At 42.8% G+C, this 25,364-nt stretch overlaps 1 protein-coding gene across 5 annotated transcripts in view; it reads right to left on the reverse strand.

The window, feature by feature from the left end:
- The window catches only part of ELMO1 (engulfment and cell motility 1), a 591,689-nt gene that overhangs the window by 399,338 nt on the left and 166,987 nt on the right, over positions 1–25,364 (reverse strand). For all 5 annotated transcript variants that reach the window (XR_008626205.2, XM_003814972.4, XM_034963945.2 and 2 more), the window contains exons 5-6: positions 19,151–19,201; positions 6,543–6,712 (exon numbers count right to left, since the gene is read on the reverse strand). Coding sequence is in view for 4 of the 5 variants with exons in the window: in XM_003814972.4 (XP_003815020.1) it covers positions 6,543–6,712; positions 19,151–19,201 (221 nt within the window). In the remaining variant the exon portion in view is untranslated. The remainder of the gene's footprint in view (positions 1–6,542; positions 6,713–19,150; positions 19,202–25,364) is intronic.

A 25,364-nucleotide genomic window follows, 5' to 3' on the forward strand; every position in this document is an offset into this window, starting at 1 on the left:
CATAAAAACCCTAGAAGAAAACCTAGGAATACCATTCAGGACACAGGTGTGGGCAAAGGCTTCATGACTAAAACCCCAAAAGCAACTGCAACAAAAGCCAAAATAGACAAATGGGATCTAATTAAACTAAAGAGCTTCTGCACAGCAAAGGAAACTATCATCAGAGTGAACAGGCAACCTACAGAATGGGAGAAAAATTTTGCAATATAGCCATCTGACAAAGGGTTAATATCCAAAATCTACAAGGAACTTAAATTTACAAGAAAAAAACAACCCTACCAAAAAGTGGGTGAAGCATATGAACAGACACTTCTCAAAAGAAGACATTTATGCGGCCAACAAACACATGAAAAAAAGCTCATCATCACTGGTCATTAGAGAAATGCAAATCAAAACCACAATGAGATACCATCTCATGCCAGTTAGAATGGTGATCATTAAAAAGTCAAGAAACAACAGATGCTGAAGAGGATGTGGAGAAATGGGAACGCTTTTACACTGTTGGTGAGAGTGTAAATTAATTCAACCATTGTGGAAGACAGTCTGGTGATTCCTCAAGGATCTAGAATCAGAAATAACATTTGACCCAGCAATCCCATTACTGGGTATATACACAAAGGATTATAAGTCATTCTACTGTAAAGACACATGCACACGTATGTTTATTGCAGCACTGTTCACAATAGCAAAGACTTGCAACCAACCCAAATGTCCATCAATGATAAACTGGATAAAGAAAATGTGGTACATATACACCATGGAATACTATGCAGCCATAAAAAAAGGATGAGTTCATGTCCTTTGCAGGGACATGGATGAAGCTGGAAACCATCATTCTCAGCAAACTAACACAAGAGCGGAAAACCAAACACCGCATGTTCTCACTTGTAAGCGGGAGTTGAACAATGAGAACACATAGACACAGGGCGGGGAACATCACACACCAGGGCCTGTCAGAGGGTGAGAGGCTAGGGTAGGGATAACATTAGGAGAAATACCTAATGCAGATGACAGGTTTTGGGTTCAGCAAACCACCATGGCATGTGTATACCTATGTAGCAAACCTGCACGTTCTGCACATGTATCCAAGAACTTAAAGTAAAAAAAAAAAAAAAAAAAAAAAAAAAAAAGCCCAGCCTTGGGTAATGAGGGGCGGGCAAGTCATCTCTGAATCTCATTATTCCTAAAAGTAAGGAGAAAAATTCCAGCAACATTTCTTCAATGTTTACGAAAATTTCCACGGGTCCTGCTTAGGAAACGACCACCTTCTCCTGCTGGAACATTGCCCAGGAGTCATGACTAAATGCCTTCCAAATTGCAGGATCTATTTAATTTATGTGGTTTCTATCCCAAAGGTTTCCTGTTAATTAATTGAAATCTTGCTCTAAGTTTAACAGAGAAGCCAGGATTTCTTATAAGAAAAATGGCTTTCTCTTTCCTTTTTAATCTTAGCGAAAGATCTGAAAAATTTGCTGTTTATTAAATAAGCCACCTCTGAGCATGAGATGCAGGACCAGCAGAAGGAAGGCAGGAGGCCTTGCAACTCCAGTCCCTCCTTCCTCCATCCCCGAAAATAGCGTAACTTTGAACTTACATAAAACAGGAAGGGGGACACCAAAGGTGACCCAGAGAGACATCATTCCTTCCCACAAACATAGTGTGATGGGAAAGTGTAAGAGACAAATGCAAAAGAGAATTCACCCAACACCTGGCCTTAAGCTCTGTTTATCTGTCTGAAACCTGGCTGTATGTATCAAACTGGGACGGCTTACTGATTATTATAAATACAGTCATGTGTTGCTTAACAATGGGATACATGCTAAGAAATGCATCATTAGGTGATTTTGTTGTGTGAACATCGTAGAGTGTACTTACACAAACATACATGGTATAGCCTACAACACACCTAGGCTATGTGGCACAGCTTATTGCTTCTAGGCTACAAACCTGTACAGCATGTTACTATGCTGAGTAGTGTAGGCAATGGTAACACAATAGCAAATATTTGTGTATCTAAACAGAGAAGAGGTATAGTAAAACTATGGTATAAAATATAAAAAATGGCACAACTGTATAGGGCAGCTCCATCATAATCTCATGAGACCACCATTATATTTGTAGTCCATCACTGATCGAAATGTTCTTATGCAGTGCGTGACTGTAGTTAAGATATTAATGAGTGTGATACTCCTTTTTTTAAGAAAGGCATTCAGTTGCTTTAGCTCACGTAAAGTACATTCAATATTGACATTCTCTCACATTGTATAATACGTGTGCAACATGGAGACAGAATTCAGACCTGCTGTCCCCCATCCTGGGTCTGAGGAATAATGAATCTTTTGGACTGTTCTGCAGGTGGAGATGTGTCATAAAGTAAGGCCACAGCACTGAGAAAAAGTAAGAATGCTGACAAGGCACATACATAGCATCAGTTCTTACTCTTTTTCTTTTAAAGCAAAAATGGTTGTGTCCCTTTTATAAGCATTACGGACTGAAGTGTGGCCCCTCATAATTCACACGTTTAAGCCCTAAACCCCAGTACCTCAGAATGGGACAGTATTTGGAGATAAGCCCTCTCAAGAGGTGATTAATTCAAAATGAAGCCATTAGGTGTCCCTAATCCAATCTGACTCTTGTCCTTATAAGAAAAGGAGATTTGAAGACAAAAAGAAAAACAGGGATGTGCACATGAGGACAGAGAGAGAAGGCAGCCATCCACTATCCAGAGCAACCTCAGCAGAAACCAACCCTGCCAACACCTTGATCATGGACTTGCAGCTTCCAGAACTCTGAGGAAAAATTAAGTTTCTGTTGTTTATGCCACTCAGTCTGTGGCATTTTGCTATGGCAGCCCTAGCAAAGTAAAGCAATGAGAAACTGAAAACAAAAGCTCCTAGTAGGCAGTTTCATTGTCAAAGTCTGTAACTGCCGGCCTCTGGAGGTGAGGGGCTCCGCCACAGGCCCCTGTTCAGAATGCAGATCACATGGGCCCCTGCTTTGCTGTCTTTACCACAGTAAAGTAACCGTAATTACAATTGCAATTCTAATAATTTCAGAAGTATTTGCAAATATCATTCTGAATGTGCCAGAGCTCAAGCCCTGGATACCTAGGTACTTGTGGCAGAACCAACTCATATCAGCAGGTGACATTACAACTGGCTCTGATGCATTGTCCTTGACATATCAATGGCTGGGACTTAGCTTAATCAATAAACAGGGGTAAACATTTTTACATTTTTATTTAACATGTTAGTGTTGCCGAGGCAGCTTCCCCCAGTCCCCACTCTCTTACCAGAAGCCGTGGGGGGTATGTAGTATAGGCTACCATGTCTGGCAGGTACATGAAGTAATCCAGTGATGAGTGAAGGTGTTTATAACAACTCGTCCTCCTCCTCTGCTCCCCAGAAACAGGCAATAGGATCCTGACACATTCCAGACCAGCTTCCAGCCTGGAGCTCCCCTCACAGACAGGACCCTCTGTATCCATTCCTTTGTCAAGCTCCTTGGATCCCTAAACTTATTCAACTTCCCTCTCGCTGATTCAAGCTCCAGCTCCAGCTTACAGTAACCACACTGGATTCTGACAACATCCAGGGTTTACGTTTCCCTGTACCACTCCACGTTGAGGTATGCCCAAACTTTCATAAGCAGAGGTTTCGTCATCCTTGAAAAAAATAAATGATGCCTGTCTACAGTTGACCCTTTCCCGATCACCCAGGCCTGTTTGTCAGTCTTCTCTGAATTGATGTTCTTCACATTATTCAGTTCTAGGGATTTTCTCTACTTGACTGCGAGTTAAGATCCCCAACTCCAAACTCTAAAGAATATCTTGTCTTTGAATGAGAAAAAAAAAGTTTTCACTAGTACCAACTGCAGAGGCCAGATGATGCCAACTGTAGGAGGGAGGGAGGATGGAGGGAGGAGAAGGAGGAAGGAAGGAAGGAAGGAAGGAAGGAAGGAAGGAAGGAAGGAAGGAAGGAAGGGAGGGAAAAGGGGAGGGGAGGGCAGAGGGGAAGGGAGGGGAGGGGAGAGGAGGACAAAGGGAAGGGAGGGAGAGAAGGGAGAAGGAGGGAAGGAAGAAAGGAAGGAAGAAAGGGAGGGAAAGGGGCAGGGTGGGAAGGGAAGGGAGAAGGGAGGAGGAAGGGAAGGGAGAAGGGAGGGAGGGAAAGGAGAGGAAGGGGACAGAAGGGGAGGGGCCCAGAAAGATCTCTAACTTGCAGAGTTATCAATTCATTCTTTGTATTACTAGGTACCCTTTAAACAACCCAGTTTTAAACCTCCATTCTCAATGATATTTACTCGTTCATAATAAATGCCTATCCTGACACTGTACTTTATTAACTTAGCATATTCATATGCAATTAATTGATTCAGCAATTTCACATGCTTTAAATTGTATGCTCTACTAGTCTCTGCCAATAGCACCTGACCACATGGCAGGGGCAGCCTCCTGCTCATCCTAGCAGGCATTCAGCATTCAGTGGTTAAAGGAGTTGTCTCTCCACCAACATAAGAGCTGGCCCCGCCTGGCTCCTGACGCGCCACAGTCACACCAGAGAGCAAGCTCCCCAGCAGGAAGGGACATTCCTTCCTCCCTCATGATGGAACTCCAACTCCCTCAAGGACAGTTCACACTCATCTCCTCTGTGAGGCTGAGATTTAATGGGTTCCAGCCAGGCATGGTGGCTCACGCCTGTAATCCCAGCACTTTGGGAGGCAGAGGCAGGTGGATCACTTGAGGTCAGGAGTTTGAGACTGGCCTGGCCAACGTGGTGAAACCCCGTCTCTACTAAAAATACAAAAATTAGGCCAGGCACGGTGGCTCACGCCTGTAATCCCAACACTTTGGGAAGCCGAGATGGGCGGATCACGAGGTCAAGAGATCAAGACCATCCTGGCTGACATGGTGAAACCCTGTCTCTACTAAAAATACAAAAATTAGCTGGGTGTGGTGTCACACGCCTGTAGTCCCAAGTCCCAGCACTTCTGGGAGGCAGAGGCAGGTGGACCACTTCAGGTCAGGAGTTCAAGACCAGCCTGGCCAACGTGGTGAAACCCCATCTCTACTAAAAATACAAAAATCAGGCTGGACATGGTGGCTCACACCTGTAATCCCAATATCTTGGGAGACCGAGGTGGGCGGATCACAAGGTCAAGAGATCGAGACCATCTGGTTGACATGGTGAAACCCCGTCTCTACTAAAAACACAAAAATTAGCTGCGTGTGGTGTCACACGCCTGTAGTCCCAGCACTTTGGGAGGCAGAGGCAGGCAGATCATTTGAGGTTAGGAGTTCGAGACCAGCCTGGCCAATGTGGTAAAACCCCATCTCTACTAAAAATACAAAAATTAGGCCGGGCGTGGTGACTCACGCCTGTAATCCCAACACCTTGGGAGGCCAAGGCAGGCAGATCACAAGGTCAAGAGATCGAGACCATCCTGGCTGACATGGTGAAACCCCATCTCTACTAAAAATACAAAAATTAGCTAGGTGTGGTGGCATACGCTTGTAGTCCTAGCTACTCGGGAGTCTGAGGAAGGAGAATCGCTTGAACCCAGGAGGCAGAGCTTGCAGTGAACCGAGATCGTCCCACTACACTCCAGCCTTGTGACAGAGTGAGACTCCATCTCCCAAAAACAAAAAACAAAAAAAAAAATAGCTGGGTGTGGTGGCACATGCCTGAAATCCCAGCTACTCAGGAGGCTGAGGTGGGAGGATCACTTGAACCCAGGAGGTGGAGGTTGCAGTGAACAGCGATTGCACCACTGCACTCCAGCCTAGGCAACAAAGACTCCATCTCAAATAAAAAAAATAAGAGAGAGAGAGAGATAATGGGTCCGCCCTCTAGATTCCTGGCTCTCAGGAGGAATTATACGCAATAGAATTCTGCCCATATAATAGTCTCCATCAATTTCTGGAAGGCAAGCTCATATGAAAAAATTTTCCTTTGTTCAACTCTTTTGCATGCACAGAGTAGGTAGTTAATACATGTTGACTGCATTTAATTTCAAGTAATTAATGACAAGTATTTAATCATTCAAGTGTTAAGTTTTAAAATTACTTCAGGGATTATATCTTGACCTGGTTTTATACTTTGAAACATAACTTGAACTAGCTTGAGCTGTCAATGAAAAAAGAAACATAATTAGGTAATCTAATTTTTTAATGGATTAAGGGAGGGAAAATTTTTCTTAGGGATAGGCAACGAATATGAGGGACTATTGCTTTGTCGAGTTATAATTTCATTGTTGCCAAGGCCCTCTGAGATAATGGCATGATATTTTCCCACATAAACCTGAAATTTCTAGCACTTGATGGATTTCTATTTTGTCTCAGATACTAGATGTTGGTGGGCAAAGGATGGAGAACTCTTGAAATTACAAACCCACTGCCTCGCCACTATCTTAAAAACTATTTTTTTCCTGAGTCTAACCAAGGCTCTGGTCTTTAAAACAGAGTTTGCAAGTGTAAGGAATGTAACAATATTCAAAACGCGGAGACACACAGGACAGCTGTGGAAGTTAGGAAAAAAGACGCTTACTCAGTGCCGCTCTCCACCATCTGTGTGAGGAGGGAGATGCCGTCCAGGTTTATAAACTCCTGGGCAAACGTGACATCCCGGGAGAGGCTGGCCAAGTCCTTCAGGGCTTCCAGCTTGGCATCCATACTCGAGGACTGGATTCGTTCATGGAGCTGCTGGGCGTTCTGAGCCTTATGGGGCAAAAGCAAAGGGAAGAGTGTTGACAAACGAAACCACAACAGCAAAACAGATTTATGTTTCAATGAGGAACAGAGATACAAAAGCCAAAAGCGCAAGACTATCTGCATATTATAGAGTGGGCATCTCAAGGACAGGCTTCAAGGCTTCCAACCCAAACACTCCACCTTCAGAGCGAGGTCTGCTCATGTCACGACAGGAAGCAGTTGCATTCTTCTCAAAGGAGCTGGATTTCCATTTCGAGGAAAAGCAAGAGCAAGAGTACAAGAATATTAAAGCCCTAGAAACTGAACAGGATGTGGCAGAAAGGAGGGAGGAAAGGGGAAGTATTTACCCTTTAAGTAAAATTATTATGTAAAAGCAACTGAAAGCTATTTGCTTAGTTAAGCAATTACACAAATTTATACAGCACGCTCACCCGTTCAGTCAATACTCTGAGTAATAACTGCCTACACATGTTCGGGAGCTTCATTAGCCACTCAAATGATCTTTCTAGGTTACTGTAAATCTTCCAGCACTCCACAACGATGCTTGTAAATTTCAATTTTCAACAACATGTTGTTTCACATGCATTGGCTACTTGTGTGAATGTTAAACTAAATAATTAGGAAACCAAATTAACAGCTATGCCTAGAATTACTTTTAAGGCATTTGCACTTGGCTTCTACATGCAGGACAGAGAGGAATCGAAATATATTAGAGAAGCTGAACTTCTGGGTAATAATTTGTAGTCCAGATGTTTTATTCATCAAGTCAAGGTTTTCATACCTACCTTTCACTTGAGGCAGGCAGTAAGAAAAACAAAGGAATAAAATGTTCTGCCTGTGTTTTTGCTTAATACAGATAATCAAGTTAACTCAAAATCACTGTGGTTGAAGCACTCTGCCATCATCATATTCTCCTTCTCGGGTACTTGCTTTCTCTTTTGAAACCATGTTATATTTTAGAGAGGGAGAAGATAGGGTGTTGACCCCATTAATGAGGTATCTCTCCTCAACAGACAACTGGTTACAACTCTCTCAGGAACCCCCTGTGAACTATCACAGGGTTAAGGTTGCAGAGTGGAGGCAGGAGAACCACCTAGGTATCGAAGGCAAAACCATTGCTGGCCACAGACTCTGTCTGGAATGGGGGAGGGAATCCATGCAGGTCCTAAGAGCAGAAAGACTCCACCCCAGCAGGTCCACAGCCACAGAGCCCTCCCTCCCTGCCCAGTTCCCCCTCCACTGTCACCTGGAAGCAGCCCTCAAGAAGAGAAAAGGATTCAACAGGGGAACTGATGCAATTCTTTAGGACCCGAGACAGGGATAGAACCCATGCCCCGATCACTTGGTCACAGATGTGGCAGATCTCCCATTTAATTAAAACCAAAAACAGACACGTTGCATCAGAAATTAGAAAAGAAGGAAAAGAGCAGGGAGGAAAACGAGAGCCCTCCCTACTTATCTATTCACTGATCTACAGATAACCCACACATCACTCAAATACTAAAAGGGAGAGTGGAGAGCTGTGTGAGAATTATTTATCTCTTAAAATTGTGCAGGGATATAGTACTTTCCAAAATTTTCAAATGGATATACAGCATTCACATGAACATTTAATAGTTAACCCAAGCAAATCATTTCAAATTCCTTGAAAAGTGTATTTTTTCTCCAAGAAGGATGTTTGCATTTACTATACAGGTTATGACAATAATGAGTACCCAAAAATTATTTCATTGTCATTATTAATGCTAATAGTGTTTGATGCAGTTGATACCAATATAAAAAATAGCCAACAGTTTCCTACCACTTTTTATAAGCCACTATTCTAAATACCTCATAAAGTAATTCATTTAATCTCCACAATAGTCCCACCAGGTAGGTCCTATCATAGGCTTTATTTGACAAAGGAAATTGAAGTTCAGGGAAGTTAGGTAACTTGCCCAAGGTCACACAGCTTATCAGTGCTGAGGCTAAAATAGAACCTGGGCAGCTGGACTCCAGAAAACACATTGTAAACAGTGGATCTCAAATTGTTGCCTGTGTAAGAATCACCTGGATGACTTCTTAATACACAGACCAAGGGCCACCCCTAGAGTTTCTGGTTCTATAGGCCTGGGGTGGGGTCCCAAAAGTTTTGTGTTTAACAAGCCCCTAAGTGTTGCTGCTGCTGGCCTGGGAATCACACGCTGAGGACCACCGCTCTAAATCACTCAGGATGCTGCATCTCTCCGTGATGATAGAATGAGCAGCTCTGATTGTGTTTTTCTTTCTTTCTTTTTTTTTTAGGGAGTCTTGCTCTGTCACCCAGGCTGGAGTGCAGTGGCACAATCTCGACTCACTGCAACCTCCGCCTCCCAGGTTCAAGCGATTCTCCTGTCTCAGCGTCCCGAGTAGCTGGAATTACAAGTTCCTGCACCATGCCTGGCTAATTTTTCAATTTTTAGTAGACACAGGGTTTCACCATGTTGGCCAGGCTGGTCTTGAATTCCTGACCTCAGGTGATCAGCCTGCCTCGGCCTCCCAAAGTGCTGGGATTACAGGCGTGAGCCACCATGCCCAGCTGATTGTGTTTTTCAACTACCACCTGATCTTCCCCAGCTATAACACAAGGAGGCCCTCCTGGTTTACAGTACCTAAAGAAAATGTGCTTGCCCTTTTAAAAGCTGTGCACCTTTAAGGAAGAACCTTTGCTAAGAAAACAAAGAAAAAGTCAATAATGTGGAAGCTAAGTAGATGGAATTTATTATACCTACTCTTATTAATATATACTTTATTATATCTATTCTTCCTAATTCATTTACATGCCTTCATACTTACCTACTTAAAAGTAAATAAATAAATTTTAAAATAAAAGAAGTGAGGAGAGAAACAACAGAAACCTGAAAAGGACAAATGTCCCAAGCAGAGGAATCAAGACTGTGGAGTCCTCCCAAATCCCACAACTGCTCATGGGTTGCTGCTATAGAAATTGAAAATATTTTACCAAGATGGTCACATGTAAGAATAGCAAAGCAATATCCTAACTTGCTGGGATCTTAGCCAAGGAGTCACTCCCAGTAATAGCAGTAAAGCCTTCTCCAAATTGTCAAACTACAAAAAAGCTCATAGACTCAATGGCCTGGAAAGTTCCTATAGAACTATTCACCCCTCTCCTTCACTCACCCCAGCGCCTGAGAATGATGTGTTCTGTTGGCATGAGGCTGTTCTTAACTCTCCCCACAGGCCTTGCTCCTTCCCTTGGTACCCGTATCTAAGGAGACAACTTTTCTTTAAAAAGTGCAGTTCCCACAGTGTTTGCTTTAGGGTAAATTTCCCTCTTTATCCTAGGACATAGGTGAACAACTGGAGGAGACACATCACTAAAGAGGAGGGGAGGACTGTGGCAAGCCAGGTGGCGAGGGGACCATGATGGAAACCTCCATGACCCAGGAGTCCGAGGCAGGGCTACTTACATCTCTGCCATTGGCTACCTCCAGGGCTGCAGTGAACTTCTCTCTTCACCTATCTTGGCCTCATTTTCCCCATCGGTAGGTACACCAAGGAACTGTGATGAGATCATGTTTAAGGTTCCCTTCCACCCACAGTGTGACAGAGTGCATCTCAGCTGGGCAGTAACCCTCATCATGGAATCCGCCAGGAAAAGGTGCTCCACAGAGGTGAGTCCCAGAAGTGACCTCCAATCAAAATATTATGTCAAACTGGTGGGACCCTTTTAATGCAATATTTTTCCAATTGGATCCAGAACAGGCAGGGATATACCTTCTTTTTATCTTCTCTAATTTCTAAATAATCTGGAAATACAACATTTATTATATAAAAAAAGTGGGAATCAAAGTTTTTATTCTGAAAAGATCGGAGTTTTGTAAGGAAATTTTGTTCTCAGATATCAGTTATTGCAGATCACTCTTTATATAATTTTATATATTTTATATATATATGTATTCTCAGACAAGTCTTTCCAGTTATCCAGTGGAAAGGAATGTTCCTTCAAAATCCTCAGGATCCTCATTCACTGATTCAACAAATACTTCTGAAAAGCTTGACATTTCTTCCGCACATTTGGGATACAGCAACAAATAAGACAGCCACGGTTCTCAACCTCCTGGGGCTCACCCACCTTGGTGTGGCAGGTGGACAACTTTTAAAATTAGCAATAAAAAATCAAATATTGATGTTTCATAGCAAAACCTAAAGTGGAGGGTTTGTGTTGAGAGTGACTGATGGCTTCTTTAGATGGAGTGGTTTTCAGGGACAAGCAACCTAAGGAAGTGACATTCAAGGAGAGATCTGACTGACAAGAAGGACCCCACCACATTGGGGAGTGGAATATTCTGGGCAGCATCAGTGGTTAGTGCCAAAGCCCTGATTCAGGTGGAATAAGCCTGGCCTGTCTGGAGGGAGAGAAAGGAGAGGACTGATGTGTCTGGGGTCTGCAGGCCAGGGGGCGTGGAGGGAAGTGAGGATGTGGAAGCAGTAGACAAGGTAGCCTAGGGTGTTCATCAGCATGCAGAGCTGAAGGAGTCCCTGGTGGTGATGTGCTTCCCTGAATGGATGCATGTAAATATCTGAGATGGATGTGTGGTACATTTGGAGCCCTTAAAACAGCATTCATAGCCAAACATTGAGCAACCATCGTGTTTACCAATAGGATAATGGTGAAATAGTCATAGGATGAAATATCATATGGAACTACATATGGAACTTTTAGAGAATGTAAAATAGTGTGAGAACATCCTCACGAGGCAATATGAAGAGAAACAGCCAAGACGCAAACATATTTTATTGTTTATGGGAGGTGGGAATATGCGCAGTGGAGTGTGTGTATCTGCCAGAATGTAATGTCACCCAGCACACAGAAGTGTGTCTGGCATTTACCATGAGTTCAAAACACACTTCACTAAATGAATGTACAAATGAATACACATATATATATATATGAATGCATAAATGAATATATATATGAACCTATAAATGAATATATATACATTCATGTATGCACACATATGTATTCACACATTTGCATACAAATGGTCAAAGAAGGCAAGTAGATGTGACCTGTGGTTATTTATGAATTGTAATATTCTAAACAATTTTCTCTGCAGGAAGCCTTATTTTTTGCATTTTTCCATAATGAATTTGCACCATTTTTATATTTGAGAGGAAAGAGTCAACATTATTAAAAAAATAAGATAGCCTTGGTTCTGATTTTTCAAGCAACCAGCACACATGAAAAGAATCTATCAGACAGCAAGTTATATTTTCTGGTATTGTTCTAAGGATAGAAAAAAGTTTTACTTTGGGCCATTGAAACAGCTTGATGTGGCTACCTCATGTCCCAGATAGGAAAGGGTTCTGGACCCAGACTCCAGACTCCAAGGGAGGAAACAGCTCATAAAGGATTAGCTGTGGGCACAGGAAAGGCACACACACTGGTAGTGTGTATGTGTCAAGCATTTAACATTTCTCTCTCTTGAAGATACAAGTTAAAATCATCCCCAAGAAACTTCTAGCATAACTCTGGATCCATGATGCCAATTAAAAAGTAGTCTAAAAACATCCTTAGGTTCAACAGTTTAATAGATATCTTCAAATGTACGCTCAATGTTGCCCAGCAATCCAATATTTTCCTGGAATGTTTGCTGTGTCCCTTCAGAATGACTCCTCCATACCTTTTCTACTCTCCTTAAACCCCCTTTATGCCTTTCTGCTGCCTCCCCTCCACTGGTGATTATTTAATTGAGGAAATCAAAGCAATCAGCCAGGAGTTCCTTCATCTTCCTACTTCTAACAGCACCAGCTGCTGGCATCTCTACCCTCAAGCTCTGCTTCCTCCTGATAGATGCTGTGTGGCAGGGACCCTGTTTCCTATCAGAAGTCAGCTCTTCCCCTCAGCTCTGGATCTCCTCTCCCCTGGCCTTCTCAAGTATTTTACTTCAAATTTATCTCCCTTTCTTCTGTATCATCAATTCTCTCTCTGTAGTAGATCATTTCCAGCTGCAAAAATCTCTAATATCTCCCATCTTTAAAAAAAATAAACAGAAAGGTAAAAACATCCATTGACCCAGTTTCCCTACAGCTACTTCCTCATTTCTCTGCTTGCATTTTCAGCAAAAGTTTTGGAAGAGAGAGTAGCTCGAAAGTGTTGCCTCCATTCTACCTCCTATTCTCCCCGCTCTCATGAGGCATCCCTGTCCAGCCCTGCATGGAGAGTGTCTCCACCATGCTATTAATACCTCTAGATGGCAGCCCAGGGACCACCCTCATCGCATCATCTTTATTACCTGGACAGCCTCCAACACACCTAAGTACTACTCCCTCCTCCTTGAAACACTTTGCTCACCTGGCTTCTTGCTAGGCTCCTCCTCTAAACCTTAAGAGTGTCCCCAGGGGTCTGTGCTGAGCCCTCTCCTCTACATTCCCCATGGTGACCTCTTCCAGCCACAGCTTTAAATGCCATTTCCATGGGGGTGGCTGGCACACCTGCATCTGTCCAGGCTTCCTAGTTAACAGCACGCAGTTAATTTTGCCAGAGCACCGGGAGGAACAGGACATCCTTCCTCAAAGAGCAACAGATCCTGAAGTTCTGGGGCTTGCCCTCCACGACACTCCTTCCAACTCTCCAATTCCCTACAAGGCAGGTGGCCCAAGCCCCCTGCACCTCCTGAACCTGCAAGAAACTCCGACCCGGTGCCCTGGCCGCCCCTGCAATCTGTCCTTGGGCAGCAGCCTGGGGATCCTGTGTCGCCTCTGCCTGCCAGCCTCCACTGGCTTCTTCTCCCATAAGCTAGGCCGCTGAGAGTGATGCCAATAAATAGAATTTAAGGCATGTTACAACCCTTTATTAGTTTCTCAAACCAGGAGAGAAAAATTGAAAACCTGAATTGAAAAATGGAATTAAAAAAAAAATTAATGGGCTTATTGTTAAGAATCTCCGACAACCTGAATCCACACAGTGACTGAGATAATACTATTTTTCTTATTGCCAGAGGGAATAAGACCCAAAAATCATTATGACAGGCCTTCTGACCTAGATAATGCTGATACCGGCTCCCTAAACCAGAAAGAGTAGAAAGCAAGGATTATGCTTACAGCTGACAAAGCAACAGTAGGGACTTGATGAGCAGTTCTGTTTTCTATAATACGTCCACACAGGCCAAAAGAAGGCATAATGGGCAATAATTCAGTTCGCTTATAATAGGGTTCACAAAAAATCTCATAGTTTGCAATGTTGACATGTTTTTAGCATGGGGCATTATGATTCACCTCTTTTGTACTATAATGGCTTTGTAATATATATTTGTGTATTTCTTTAATTAAAAATAATACCAGCACATGAGATAGGTAGAAATATATGAGTACAGCTGGGCATGGTGGCTCACACCTGTAATCCCAGCACTTTGGGAGGTTGAGGCGAGCAGATAACTTGAGGTCAAGAGTTCGAGACCAGCCTTGCCAACATGGGGAAACCCCATCTCTACTAAAAATACAAAAATTAGCCGGGCATGATGGCGTACGCCTGTAGTCCCAGCTACTCGGGAGGCTGAGGCAGGAGAATCACTTGAACCCAGGAGGCGGAGATTTTAGTGAGCTGAAATTGTGCCACTATACTCCAGCCTGGGTGACAGAGCAAGACTCCATCTAAAAAAAAAAAAAATATATATATATATATATATATATATATACACACACACACACACACACACACACACACAAGTACTACTGGAAGTTACCAAATAAAAAAACAAAGTTAGCCCAAAGTTAACAGTTTCTTGTGGGTATCCCTTGAGAAACATTTTATCCTTTTATCTGAATATACATACACCTCCCTTCCACATACATAACAGGCATCCCTCTATACAGGATGTTCTGCAACCTGCTTTTGTGTTAATGGCATACTTTAGGGATTCCTCCTCGACAGCACGTATCACATTCTTACTAACAACTGCACAGTATTCTACAACATAAAAATTACCTACTGCACTTACCTAGTCCAACTGATAGATACATAACAGGTTCCTAGTTTTTGATCACTAAAAACAATGATGCATATAGCCATGCTTGGGCGTGTGTGTGTGTGTGTGTGTGTGTGTGTGTGTGTGTGTGTGTGTTCATCCTGCAGTGCTTTTGTGAGTCTATTTATTATATAAATTCCCAGCAGCAGTACTGTTAAGACAAAGGTATATGTATTTTAAACTTAGGTGAATACCACTAAATTGCCCCCGAAGAGGGCATACAAATAGATTCTACTTCAAATTTTCAAAATCCTGACCCCACAGCATCTTTTCCTCACACTTAGATTATCTAGGACTGTAGATTTTCATCTCTAAGAGAGATTGAAGTTCTTCTCAGATAGATACATACATACATACATGCACAGACATTATTTTGTTTATTTTTCCCTTGTTCATAGCTTTTGGCAGCCTGTCTTTTGGGACGGTTTCTTCATCCACTCATAAAAAATCTTGCAAATGAATGAACCGGACCTCCATTATGCAGCTGTCAATTATTTTTTCCAATGTTGTTTTTGACTTTGTTTCTGGAATTCTTTCCAAACACAAAGTTTTTGTGGGGTTGTTTTAATTTTTTGGTAGTCAAATTTATTGATCTTTTTCTTTATGGCTTCTGCGTTTTGTGTTCTACTTAGAAGTTTCTCTCTACTTCAAGACTACAAATATAGTCACCATAAGCACTTCTTAAAACAAAAATTTCAGAAAAGTAACAATGGTCTGGCAAGCCAAGCTGTTTCTGATACGAACAATAGCCAAAGCTGATTTTAAAATATGCTGCATGCAACAGAGGACCTCAGACTCTATGCCCACAGCTATTATGATCATGGCAGGTAGGAGACACTACAAGACACTACTCAGCTCTGCATACAGAAGCTCCCCAAACCCTGACTGCTCCAAAGGTCACACACATTTGCACACATTCTCTGGGTGTGTTCCTGGCTATATATTTTTTTGAGACAGGCTCTCGCTCTGTTGCCCAGGCTGGAGTGCAGTGGCATGATCTCAGCTCACTGTAACCTCCGCCTCCTGGGTTCAAACAATTCTCTGCCTCAGCCTGCCGAGAAGCTGGGATTACAGGTGCCCACCACCATTCTTGGCTAATTTTTGTATTTTTAGTAGTGATGGGGTTTTTGTCATCTTGGCCAGGCTGGTCTTGAACTCCTGACCTTGTGATCTACCCGCCTTGGCCTCCCAAAGTGCTGGGATTACAGGTGTGAGCCACCACACCCAGCCTATATTTTTTATGGTAGTAGGAGATGGATAAAGATACCACACTAGAAAGATATGCTTGTTTAACACAGCCACTAGAGAGACTGTCTAAAGATGTACCATGCAGTGGAGAAGCAGCAGCCATGTACAAGGCCTATTACAAATCAATTAAACAGTGCAGGTTGTTTGTTTAGATCTTCTAGTATTAGTGACCATTTCTCTAGGATCAATCCAGAAGGGACTGTTCTGTGATAAAGGGAGACAGAAAATAAATTCATCAATCAACAAAAAGACCACCTTTGACAGAGTGGAGGTAAAACTCAGCATAGCTACACGTTACATAAAAACAGGAGTGTGTGTGTGCACGCGCGGGGGTGTGTGTACCCATGTGGATGTTGAGATGTCCTTATTTGGCTTCAGGGAGAGTTCAGCTGAGGCAGACGAAGGAACTTCGAAAGCTAGTATAACACCATCTGCTGGCTTCTTTATGGTACTCTAATAGGTGTTGTTGTTGTTTTTAACATATTTTTATTGTGTATGTAAAAATGAACAAGCATATGCAACGTATATTTTTCAGCTACATGCAAAATTACAAAAAATAACCTATTTAAAGTTCACAGATCCCAAATTTCTGGCTTATAGAGTAACTTCTCAATTCTAGACCCTGTGGCTACAGCCAAACCACAAGGTGATTGCTTAAAATGCAGACTCCTGGGGCCTATTCCCAAATATTGTAATCCAGCCTCTCTATTAAAGCCCCAGACATCAGCATTTTCAAACTTCCACAGCTGATCCAGGTTTGGGGATCACTGCTTTTTGGAAAATGTAAGCCAGTCTTTTGTAGCTGGGCTCCTTTTTTTTTTTTTTTTTTTTTGAGACAGAGACAGAGTCTCGCTCTGTTGCCCAGGCTGGAGTGCAGTGGCGTCATCTCTGCTCACTGCAAGCTCCGCCTCCTGGGTTCACGCCATTCTCCTGCGTCAGCCTCCCGAGTAGCTGGGACTACAGGCGCCCGCCACCACGCCTGGCTAATTTTTTTTGTATTTTTAGTAGAGACGGGGTTTACACCGTGTTAGCCAGGATGGTCTTGATCTCCTGACCTCGTGATCCGCCTGCCTCGGCCTCCCAAAGTGCTGGGATTACAGGCGTGAGCCACTGCACCCGGCTGCTCCCATCTTTTAATAGTGCCTCTTACACTGGCTTTCACATCTTTCCATTCACTGAGCTGGGAATGTGAGGATCATTATCTCAAGAACACAAATTCCATTCTTCTTGATGACAAGTCATGCTAAGTTTCTTTTGGGATGCTGAAAAACTTCACTCTGCCTAACATCTAAGCCTTCTTTCAAGGAGTGACTTAGATTGCGGAATTTTTGTTCATAAATCCACAGCAGTAAAAAAATGAAACTAACTCCTTCTTTGGCTTAGAGAAGGCTTTGATTAAAAAGCTGTCTTTTAGACTCTAAAATGAAATAAAAGGCAAGGTCTACTTTTTCTGTCCAGCAAGCAGATGATGACTTTTAGCAGGATAATCAGAAACTACAAAAAACAAATAAAACAATGGTCTAAAGGTCAAATTAACATTCATTCATGCTGAATTGAGTAAGAAGACCAATGCAAAGTCAGACGAAAACGCCTCAGCTCATCATGTAGCCACTGAAAAATGAGTAGATTATAATTTCCATTAAGTAGCAAAGCAGGCATCAAAGACAGTTCAGCCAACTGTAGCAACTCATTCCATTGAGCTCATCACTGTTTTTAGGTTCAGGATGTTATTGGGTAAAATGTTTAGGAGTTTCTAAGCCACACTAATGTAATTTTCAACAATAAGAATTTATGGTAGTTACAGTACCCACAGCTTAATTTTAGCCAGATGCTTTTCCCAATTTTTAAATTTATTTTTAGTCTACCACATGGCTTCAGTGGAAACTGAAAATGATAGTTAGACACAGTTTTCGTCACATATGCAGAGTGAAAATAGTAACACTTGGTGTATTTGGGGCAGATAATTTTTTAGGAAAGCAATGAAATGCACTGTAAAATAATATAGTTAAATATGCTAATGTTACTACCTAAAGTATCTCCAAGCAAGTAGGAAAGATCAAGAAAAGAGACATCATCAGCTACAATAGTCTAAATATACTGTAGCATCTTGTTTAGCAGCTTTAATTCAGGAGACTCTAAAGTTCTTAGGTAGAATCAGCTGTCAATGGATCAGTGAAGTGGTCAATATTTCTAAATTATTTTTATGAATTGTCTTAATAACCCATTAAAGCTACAAAATACTTAAACTCTCTCTCTTACACACACACACACACACACACACACTGACATTTTCTTTTTTTTTTTTTTTTTTTGAGATGGAGTCACTCTCTCACCCAGGCTGGAGAGCAGTGGCACTACCTCTGCTCACTGCAAGCTCCACCTATTAGGTTTCACGCCATTCTCCTGCCTCAGCCTCCCGAGTAGCTGGGACTACAGGCGTCCACCACCACGCCCGGCTAATTTTTTGTATTTTTAGTAGAGACAGGGTTTCACTGTGTTAGCCAAGATGGTCTCGATCTCCTGACCTCCTGATCCACCTGCCTCAGCCTCCCAAAGTGCTGGGATTACAGGCATGAGCCACCGCGCCCAGCCACACTGACTTTAAAGGAAAGTAACCGACTTTTAAAAGAAAGTAACCAACTTTGGTTTTGTTTGCTTTGTTTGTTGTCTGAATTTGCTCAGATGGCATTAGGTGGATGTGTGAGTAGGTGGGTAAAACCAATTGGTACAGGTGAGTGATCCCAGCTGTAACACAGAAGTTGTTAAGATGACCTCCAAACTCAAACCTTAAAGCAGAGGTGTCCAATCTTTTGGCTTCCCTGGGCCACAGGAAGAAGAAGAATGTCTTGGGCCACACATAAAATACGCTAACGATAGCTGATGAACTAAATAAAATACAGAACAACTCATAATGTTTTAAGAAAGTTTACGAATTTGTGAATTCAAAGCTATCCTGGGCCGCAGGTTAGACAAGCTTGCCCTTCGCTTGGAATAAGGTCTTCCTCCTCTGCAGTGGGAAATCTATGGAGGGGCATTCCTGCTAATCCAGAATCTGCATGTCAGGACATTCTGGAAGCCTTTTGCTTTGCACTAAAGTCAACCTCAAAAACTAATATCCCACAATCACATATAGCGGAAACGCAGAGCAAAGAGTTTGCTGGGAAGTTAGAAGCTAAGATCAACTTACTGGAGATGTGGTTAATCGAAGGATAGTGCCATTTTTTATCTCATTGCGGTTCTGGAAAAGAAGAAAAAATATTTGTAAATTTTCAAGTAGAAGCTTGGTAAAGAAGAGAACAAAGGCAAATATAATCTAGCAGATATAACAGGCATTCAGTTTATTCTCACTTGAATAATTTTTAATTATTTCTATAAAGGCTGTTAACTTTCTATCTGACAATATTCAGTACAAAGGAAGTGAATACAAACCCAAAGAAAAGGAATATGGGTCCCAAGTATAGCAAACAAAAAAAATAATTTTAAAAGGTTATTAAGGGCATGACCTGACTCCTACATTTCTACAATTCCTGACTCCTACAATTGTACTCCTACATATTTACTCAAGAGAACTGAAAGCATATGTCCACACAAAACTTTGTGCACTAATGTTCACAGAAACATTATCTATAATAGCCAAAATGTAGAAACAATACATATGTCCATTACTTGATAAATGCATAAGCAAAATGTGGTCTATCCATTCCACAGAAAATTAGTAAGTCATAAAAAAGGAATGAAGGGCCAGGCATGGTGGCTCACACCTGTAATCCCAGCACTTTGGAAGGCCGAAGCAGGTGGATCACCTGAGGTCAGGAGTTTGAGACCAGCTTGGCCAGTATGGTGAAACCCCATCTCTAATAAAAATACAAAAAGAAAAAATTAGCCAGGCATAGTGGCAGGCGCCTGTAATCCCAGCTGCTCAGAAGGCTGAGACAGGAGAATTGCTTGAATCCAGGAGGCAGAGGTTGCAGTGAGCTGAGATAGCACCACTACATTCCAGCCTAGGCAACAAAAGTGAAACTCCGTCTTAAAGGAAAAAAAAAAGGAATGAAGTACCAATACATGCTATAACATGGATGAACCTTGAAAACCTTACACTAAGTGAAAGATGCCAGACACAAAGGCTTCATGTTATATGACTGCATTTGCATGAAATGTCCAGGATAGGCAAATCAATAGAATCAGCCACTAGGATAAATGGTTGCCTAAGTCTGGGGGAGGGAGGGAATGGGAATGACTGCTCCATGGGTCCAGTGTTTTCTTTTGGGGTGATGCAAATGTTTTGGAACTAGATTGGTGATGGCTGCACAACATTGTGAATGCCCTAAATACCCCCAAATTGGACACCTTTAAAAGGTGAATCATTGTGACGTCTGTCTCAGTAAAGCTGTTTCTTTAAAAGGGTTATTAAGGAGTTTGGTTTCTTAACATTTCCTGATTCCTTTTGCATGTTGCCTTGAAGTTAAGAACAAACAGCATAAATAAACAGCTCTCCAATCAGTCTGCCTCCATTTGGCAAGTATATTTGAAGTAAGTGTTATGAAGCTCTCACTTAGCATCTGGTGTGGTTTGGCTTTGTGTCCCCACCAAACTCTCATCTTCAATTGTAATCCCCATGTGTTAACAGAGGGACCTTGGGGAAGGCAATTGGATAATAGGGGCAGTTTCCCCCATGCCATTCTTGTGAGAGTGAGTGAGTTCTCATGAGATCTGATGGTTTTATAAGGGGCTCTTTCCCCTTTGCTTCTTTCACACCCTCTCTCACCTGCTGCCATGTAAGACGTGCCTGCTTACCTTTCTGCCATGATTGTTAAGTTTTTTGAGGCCTCTCCAGCCATGCGGAACTGTGAGTCACTTAAACCCTCTTTTCTTTGTAAACTACCTAGTCTCGGGTAGTTGTTTATAGCAGTGTAAGAACAGACTAATACAGCATCTTTGACATTGAAGATAGAATTTCATTGGTGGTTTTATTTTCTTCCAGCAGAGTACACACCACACCCAATTTCCAGGAGGAGGCCTTCCAGGACTCACCGTGGTTGCATGCCCTACCTGGTATGCTGAAGTTGGGGGTTAATAAATCTGCCTTCAGGATCACTACCCTGCATAATTTAAGACAAGCCACAAGCTGGAGTTTGCTCAGGACTCAGTAGACACACTGAGCTGGTGGGAAATTTCTTGATGAAATGCCAAAGACACATAAGATTGCTTGCTTCCTCAGCCAATTCTGACGACTTTTTGGACAATGAATTTTCTAAAAGAACCACCCAAAAAGGGGCAGCCTTCAGGCCAGTATTCCCTCCCAAAGAAAAGCAGATCTGAACATTTCACACCAAGTGCAGGCAGGCCCGAAAACCCAACACCACCAGATCCAGGCCCTATGTGTGCAATTCAGCCCAGTGTAGAGCATCCCCTGATGCACTGGGTCACCTCTGGAGAGAGCTAGCTCATCGTTACCGGAAGCATGCAAACATGGTACTGAATGCCTCTTGGCAGGCAGGCTGAGATAGGAGCTGGGGAAATGAATTCAAGTCATTTTTAAAATCTCTTTTCAACTCTAAAATTCTATGACTCTGTGAGAAATGAAAGGAAGATGGCAAATACTAACAACAGAGTTCTAAGGAAGCCAAATACATAACATACCCTTTCTTTGCTCAAGCTCTAAACAACTTGAGAAAATAAGATGGAGAACTAAAAATCCTTTATATTAGTGATTATGGAGAACAACGCTCAGAGTGAGCCAGCAGACGTGCTGACTGAACCCTTGGTCCAGGCACACCTGTTCATGTAAGACTTAAGGCAGGTCCCTTCCCAAGAGGAAAGAGGTCTAGTTTATTCTTCCCAAATTTTCCAAACAGGAAGGGAAGAAGGCCCTAAGGGTATGAAGCTGCCAGGAGGGTTTAGAAACAATTTTTTTTTTCCAGAAGGAGTCTCACTCTGTCACCTAGGCTGGAGTGCAGTGGCATGATCTCGGCTCACTGTAACCTCCACCTCCCAGGTTCAAGCGATTCTCCTGCCTCAGCCTTCCGAGTAGCTGGGATTACAGGAGCCTGCCACCATGCCCGGCTAATTTTTGTATTTTTAGTAGAGGCGAGGTTTCACCATATTGGCCAGGCTGGTCTCAAACTCCTGACCTTGTGATCTGCCCACCTCAGCCTCCCAAAGTGTTGGGATTATAGGCATAAGCCACCACACCTGGCCCAGAAATAATCTTTCTAATAATCATGGAAATTTGGAGTTGCAATGAGACATTCCTAACAAAAGCAATAAACTAACATTTATTGAAAGGAACTGGGCTGGGAGTTTTTGTTTCTCATGCTTATGTAACCAACATTATAACTCTACGCCCATGTTAAAGATAAGAAAGCAAAGCTGCTGAGAGGATAAGTTATTTGCCCAACATCATGGAGGAGGATAAGAGGACTCAAACCCAGGTAGTCTGACAACAAAGGCTGTGCTCTGTCTGCCTGACAAAGGTAAGAGCCAGACCTTGCATTTACCCTCAGAGGAAGAGTTCATCAGTCGCTCAACATACATGACAGCAAATAATCAAGACTGGATTCCTAACTGCTAAGGAATGCTCCTCAGAGTCCCAGGGCTTCCCTGCCACACCCAAGGTGATGTACTGGGTGCTGGGTGGGAGGAGGGCTGGAAAAGTTCCGCATTGGCCTCTAGGCTCCCTCAGGCACTCCTTCAAGGTTCACTCCTTCTTTTTTGGAACCCAAGCAAGATTGCTTTCAAGAAAGGGTGTTGACAATTGTTTGTTTCAAAGCAAAGCATGATTAAATCCTCTGATAAGCTGGGCTCAAATCCTGCTCTGCTTCCCACCAGCTTAGTGGACTCAGTAAAAGCTACTTAATTCCTCAGACCTACATTCTCTTCCCAAAAGTGGGACGAACAATGCACTGTTAGAGGTGAATAAGAACAAGAGGAAAAGGACGCAGGCACTGCATCTAGACTCGAACCGGCTCAAGAATGAGAGCAATTACTGCTGTCCCAGAGACAACAGCACCTTCTGCATGTGCCTTCTCAGTCAACAATTACATTTATCTTCTCTCCCTTCCTTCCCCCATGCTTTTAAATCAGTGTCTTGTACTTTAAATGAAAAGGAGATATGTAGAAGAACTACTAAAATATGCATTAAAAATTTTAAGGTCCTGACAGAAAGGCAGAGCAAACTCAGAAACAAAGGCAATGGTAGACCACTGTTTCTGAGACTATATTCTATCCAGAAAGTCAACTGGATTACAGCTTTTTCACCATATGCTGATGACACCTTTGGCTCTGAAAGGCCTAACTTGGGATGTAAACTTCATTAAGAAAGAAAGAGGCTTGTCATTGTTCTGATTTCATAAATCCCACACAGGAGGCATAGTGCATAGCTTAAAAGTGATGGGGCCACCCAGACTGGACACACATTTCATTTCCGAGCGGGAAAACCTGGTGCAAGTGGCATGGCTGTCCTCATGTTCCCAGCTTTCTCATGTCCCCGGCTTCCTCACATGGAAAATGAGGATACTGCCTATTTCCTAGGTTGTTCTGAGGACCAAGTGAGATAATCCATTTAAAGTCCTTAAAACAGCCTGGCAAATTGCAAATGCTAAAAAGAAATGAGATAGAGAGAGAGAGTTCACTGTTTATTACTAAGCACAAAAATAACACGTAGGCCGGGCACGGTGGCTCATGCCTGTAATCCCAGCACTTTGGGAGGCCCAGGCGGGCGGATCACGAGGTCAGGAGATCGAGACCATCCTGGCTAACACGGTGAAAACCCATCTCTACTAAAAATACAAAAAAAATTAGCCAGGCGTGGTGGCAGGCGCCTGTAGTCCCAGCTACTCGGGAGGCTGAGGCAGGAGAATGGTGTGAACCTGGGAGGCGGAGCTTGCAGTGAGCCGAGATTACGCCACTGCACTCCAGCCTGGGTGACGGAGCGAGACTCCGTCTCAAAAAATAAAATAAAATAAAACACGTAAAAAGCACACTGCTAGACCCTTATTTGTTTATAGCTAGACCCTATACATAAATAATAAATAAAAATAATAGTACAATCTATGTTACACCAAGGACAGAAACATCTACCCAGCAGGATAACAAATATTAGCAAATGCATACCTCTTCTGTAAGTTGACCACCATGTCTAAGGAGGAATTCTGTCTCACAAGCATGCTTTGTATTGGAGGCAGGGAATCTCTCACCCACTTTTTTTATCCTATTCAGTCCTCAGTCTGTTTCAGAGGGAGCAGCCCTCGGAGCATCAATAAGTGCTGTCTACGTGCTTTTACTTATGCATCTTTTTTGTTCATTGGCTGTCTTCCTCACCCCTAGGATGTCACCTCCATGAAAGCAGATAGTTTATTATGTCTATATCACTCCCATCCAGAAGAGTGGACACCTATGACCTGGCACATGCCGGCACTCAAAAACTATCTGTTGAATAAATAGCTAAACTACTGTATGCCAGCCACAGATGAGGCACCAAGGCAGATACAAAGTTAAACAGGACTAATTCCTGTCCACTGGGAATTGGTCAGTGACAGAAACTGACATATAACAACTGCATCTGTACCATGGCAGAGACCTGGGGGTGACCAGCACTGCATCAGCACATAGGTGTGACGCAGAGAGAGGGGAAGAACAGGGTGTGCAGCAAAGGCTTTTAGAGGAGATGACATTCAAGATGGCCCTCTGGGCATTGGCAGGATTTCCCAGGGGAGAGGAGGAAACAGCACATCTCAAAGCTCTGAGGCATGAAAGGACAAGACATCTTCATGGAACAGAGAAAAGTCCTATGTGGTCGCTTAGAGCTGGAGATGCAGGAAAAAAAGGAAGACGGGACTCTTGAAAGGTAGACTGATCTTCCACCATTTAAGAAGAGGGAAGAGCAGGAGTAAGGGGTGGCACTCCAGCTCTGATTTGCTGTTAGCAAACGTGTCATCTCTCTCTTGAGGAGCCAGCTGGGCAATATGGCCGGCATATCTGTCCACAGATATTCTCCTAAGAAGGAGAATTGCAAGGCTCAGGCTTTGGGAACAAGGGTCATGTGGCCCGCTTCATAAGAAAGGAATCCAGAGCCTCTGGGCTGAGAATAGAAACCATCTACCTCACCCCCACACTCAGCTGGTTACTGAGAACGCACACCTTCCAATGTCTGCAATAACAGCACTTTGTATGCTTCCTCTGTCTTCACTGGCATAACTTTATTCTTCCAGAAGTCTCCTGCCTAGGCAGATGGCATGACTGCTCATTACAGGAACTTTCTGAAAGACCCAGAAACTCAAATGAAAAACATCAACTGTTTGTACCCTAAGGTTCTTTGGATCCCTCGCCTCAAAGCCTGCAGTTTCCACCAATCCAAACTGTTGTATCATGACCCATGCAAGCTTTGAAAGACCCAACTAAAA

Source organism: Pan paniscus, chromosome 6 (assembly GCF_029289425.2).
Source record: "Pan paniscus chromosome 6, NHGRI_mPanPan1-v2.0_pri, whole genome shotgun sequence".
NCBI classification, from domain to species: domain Eukaryota; kingdom Metazoa; phylum Chordata; class Mammalia; order Primates; family Hominidae; genus Pan; species Pan paniscus.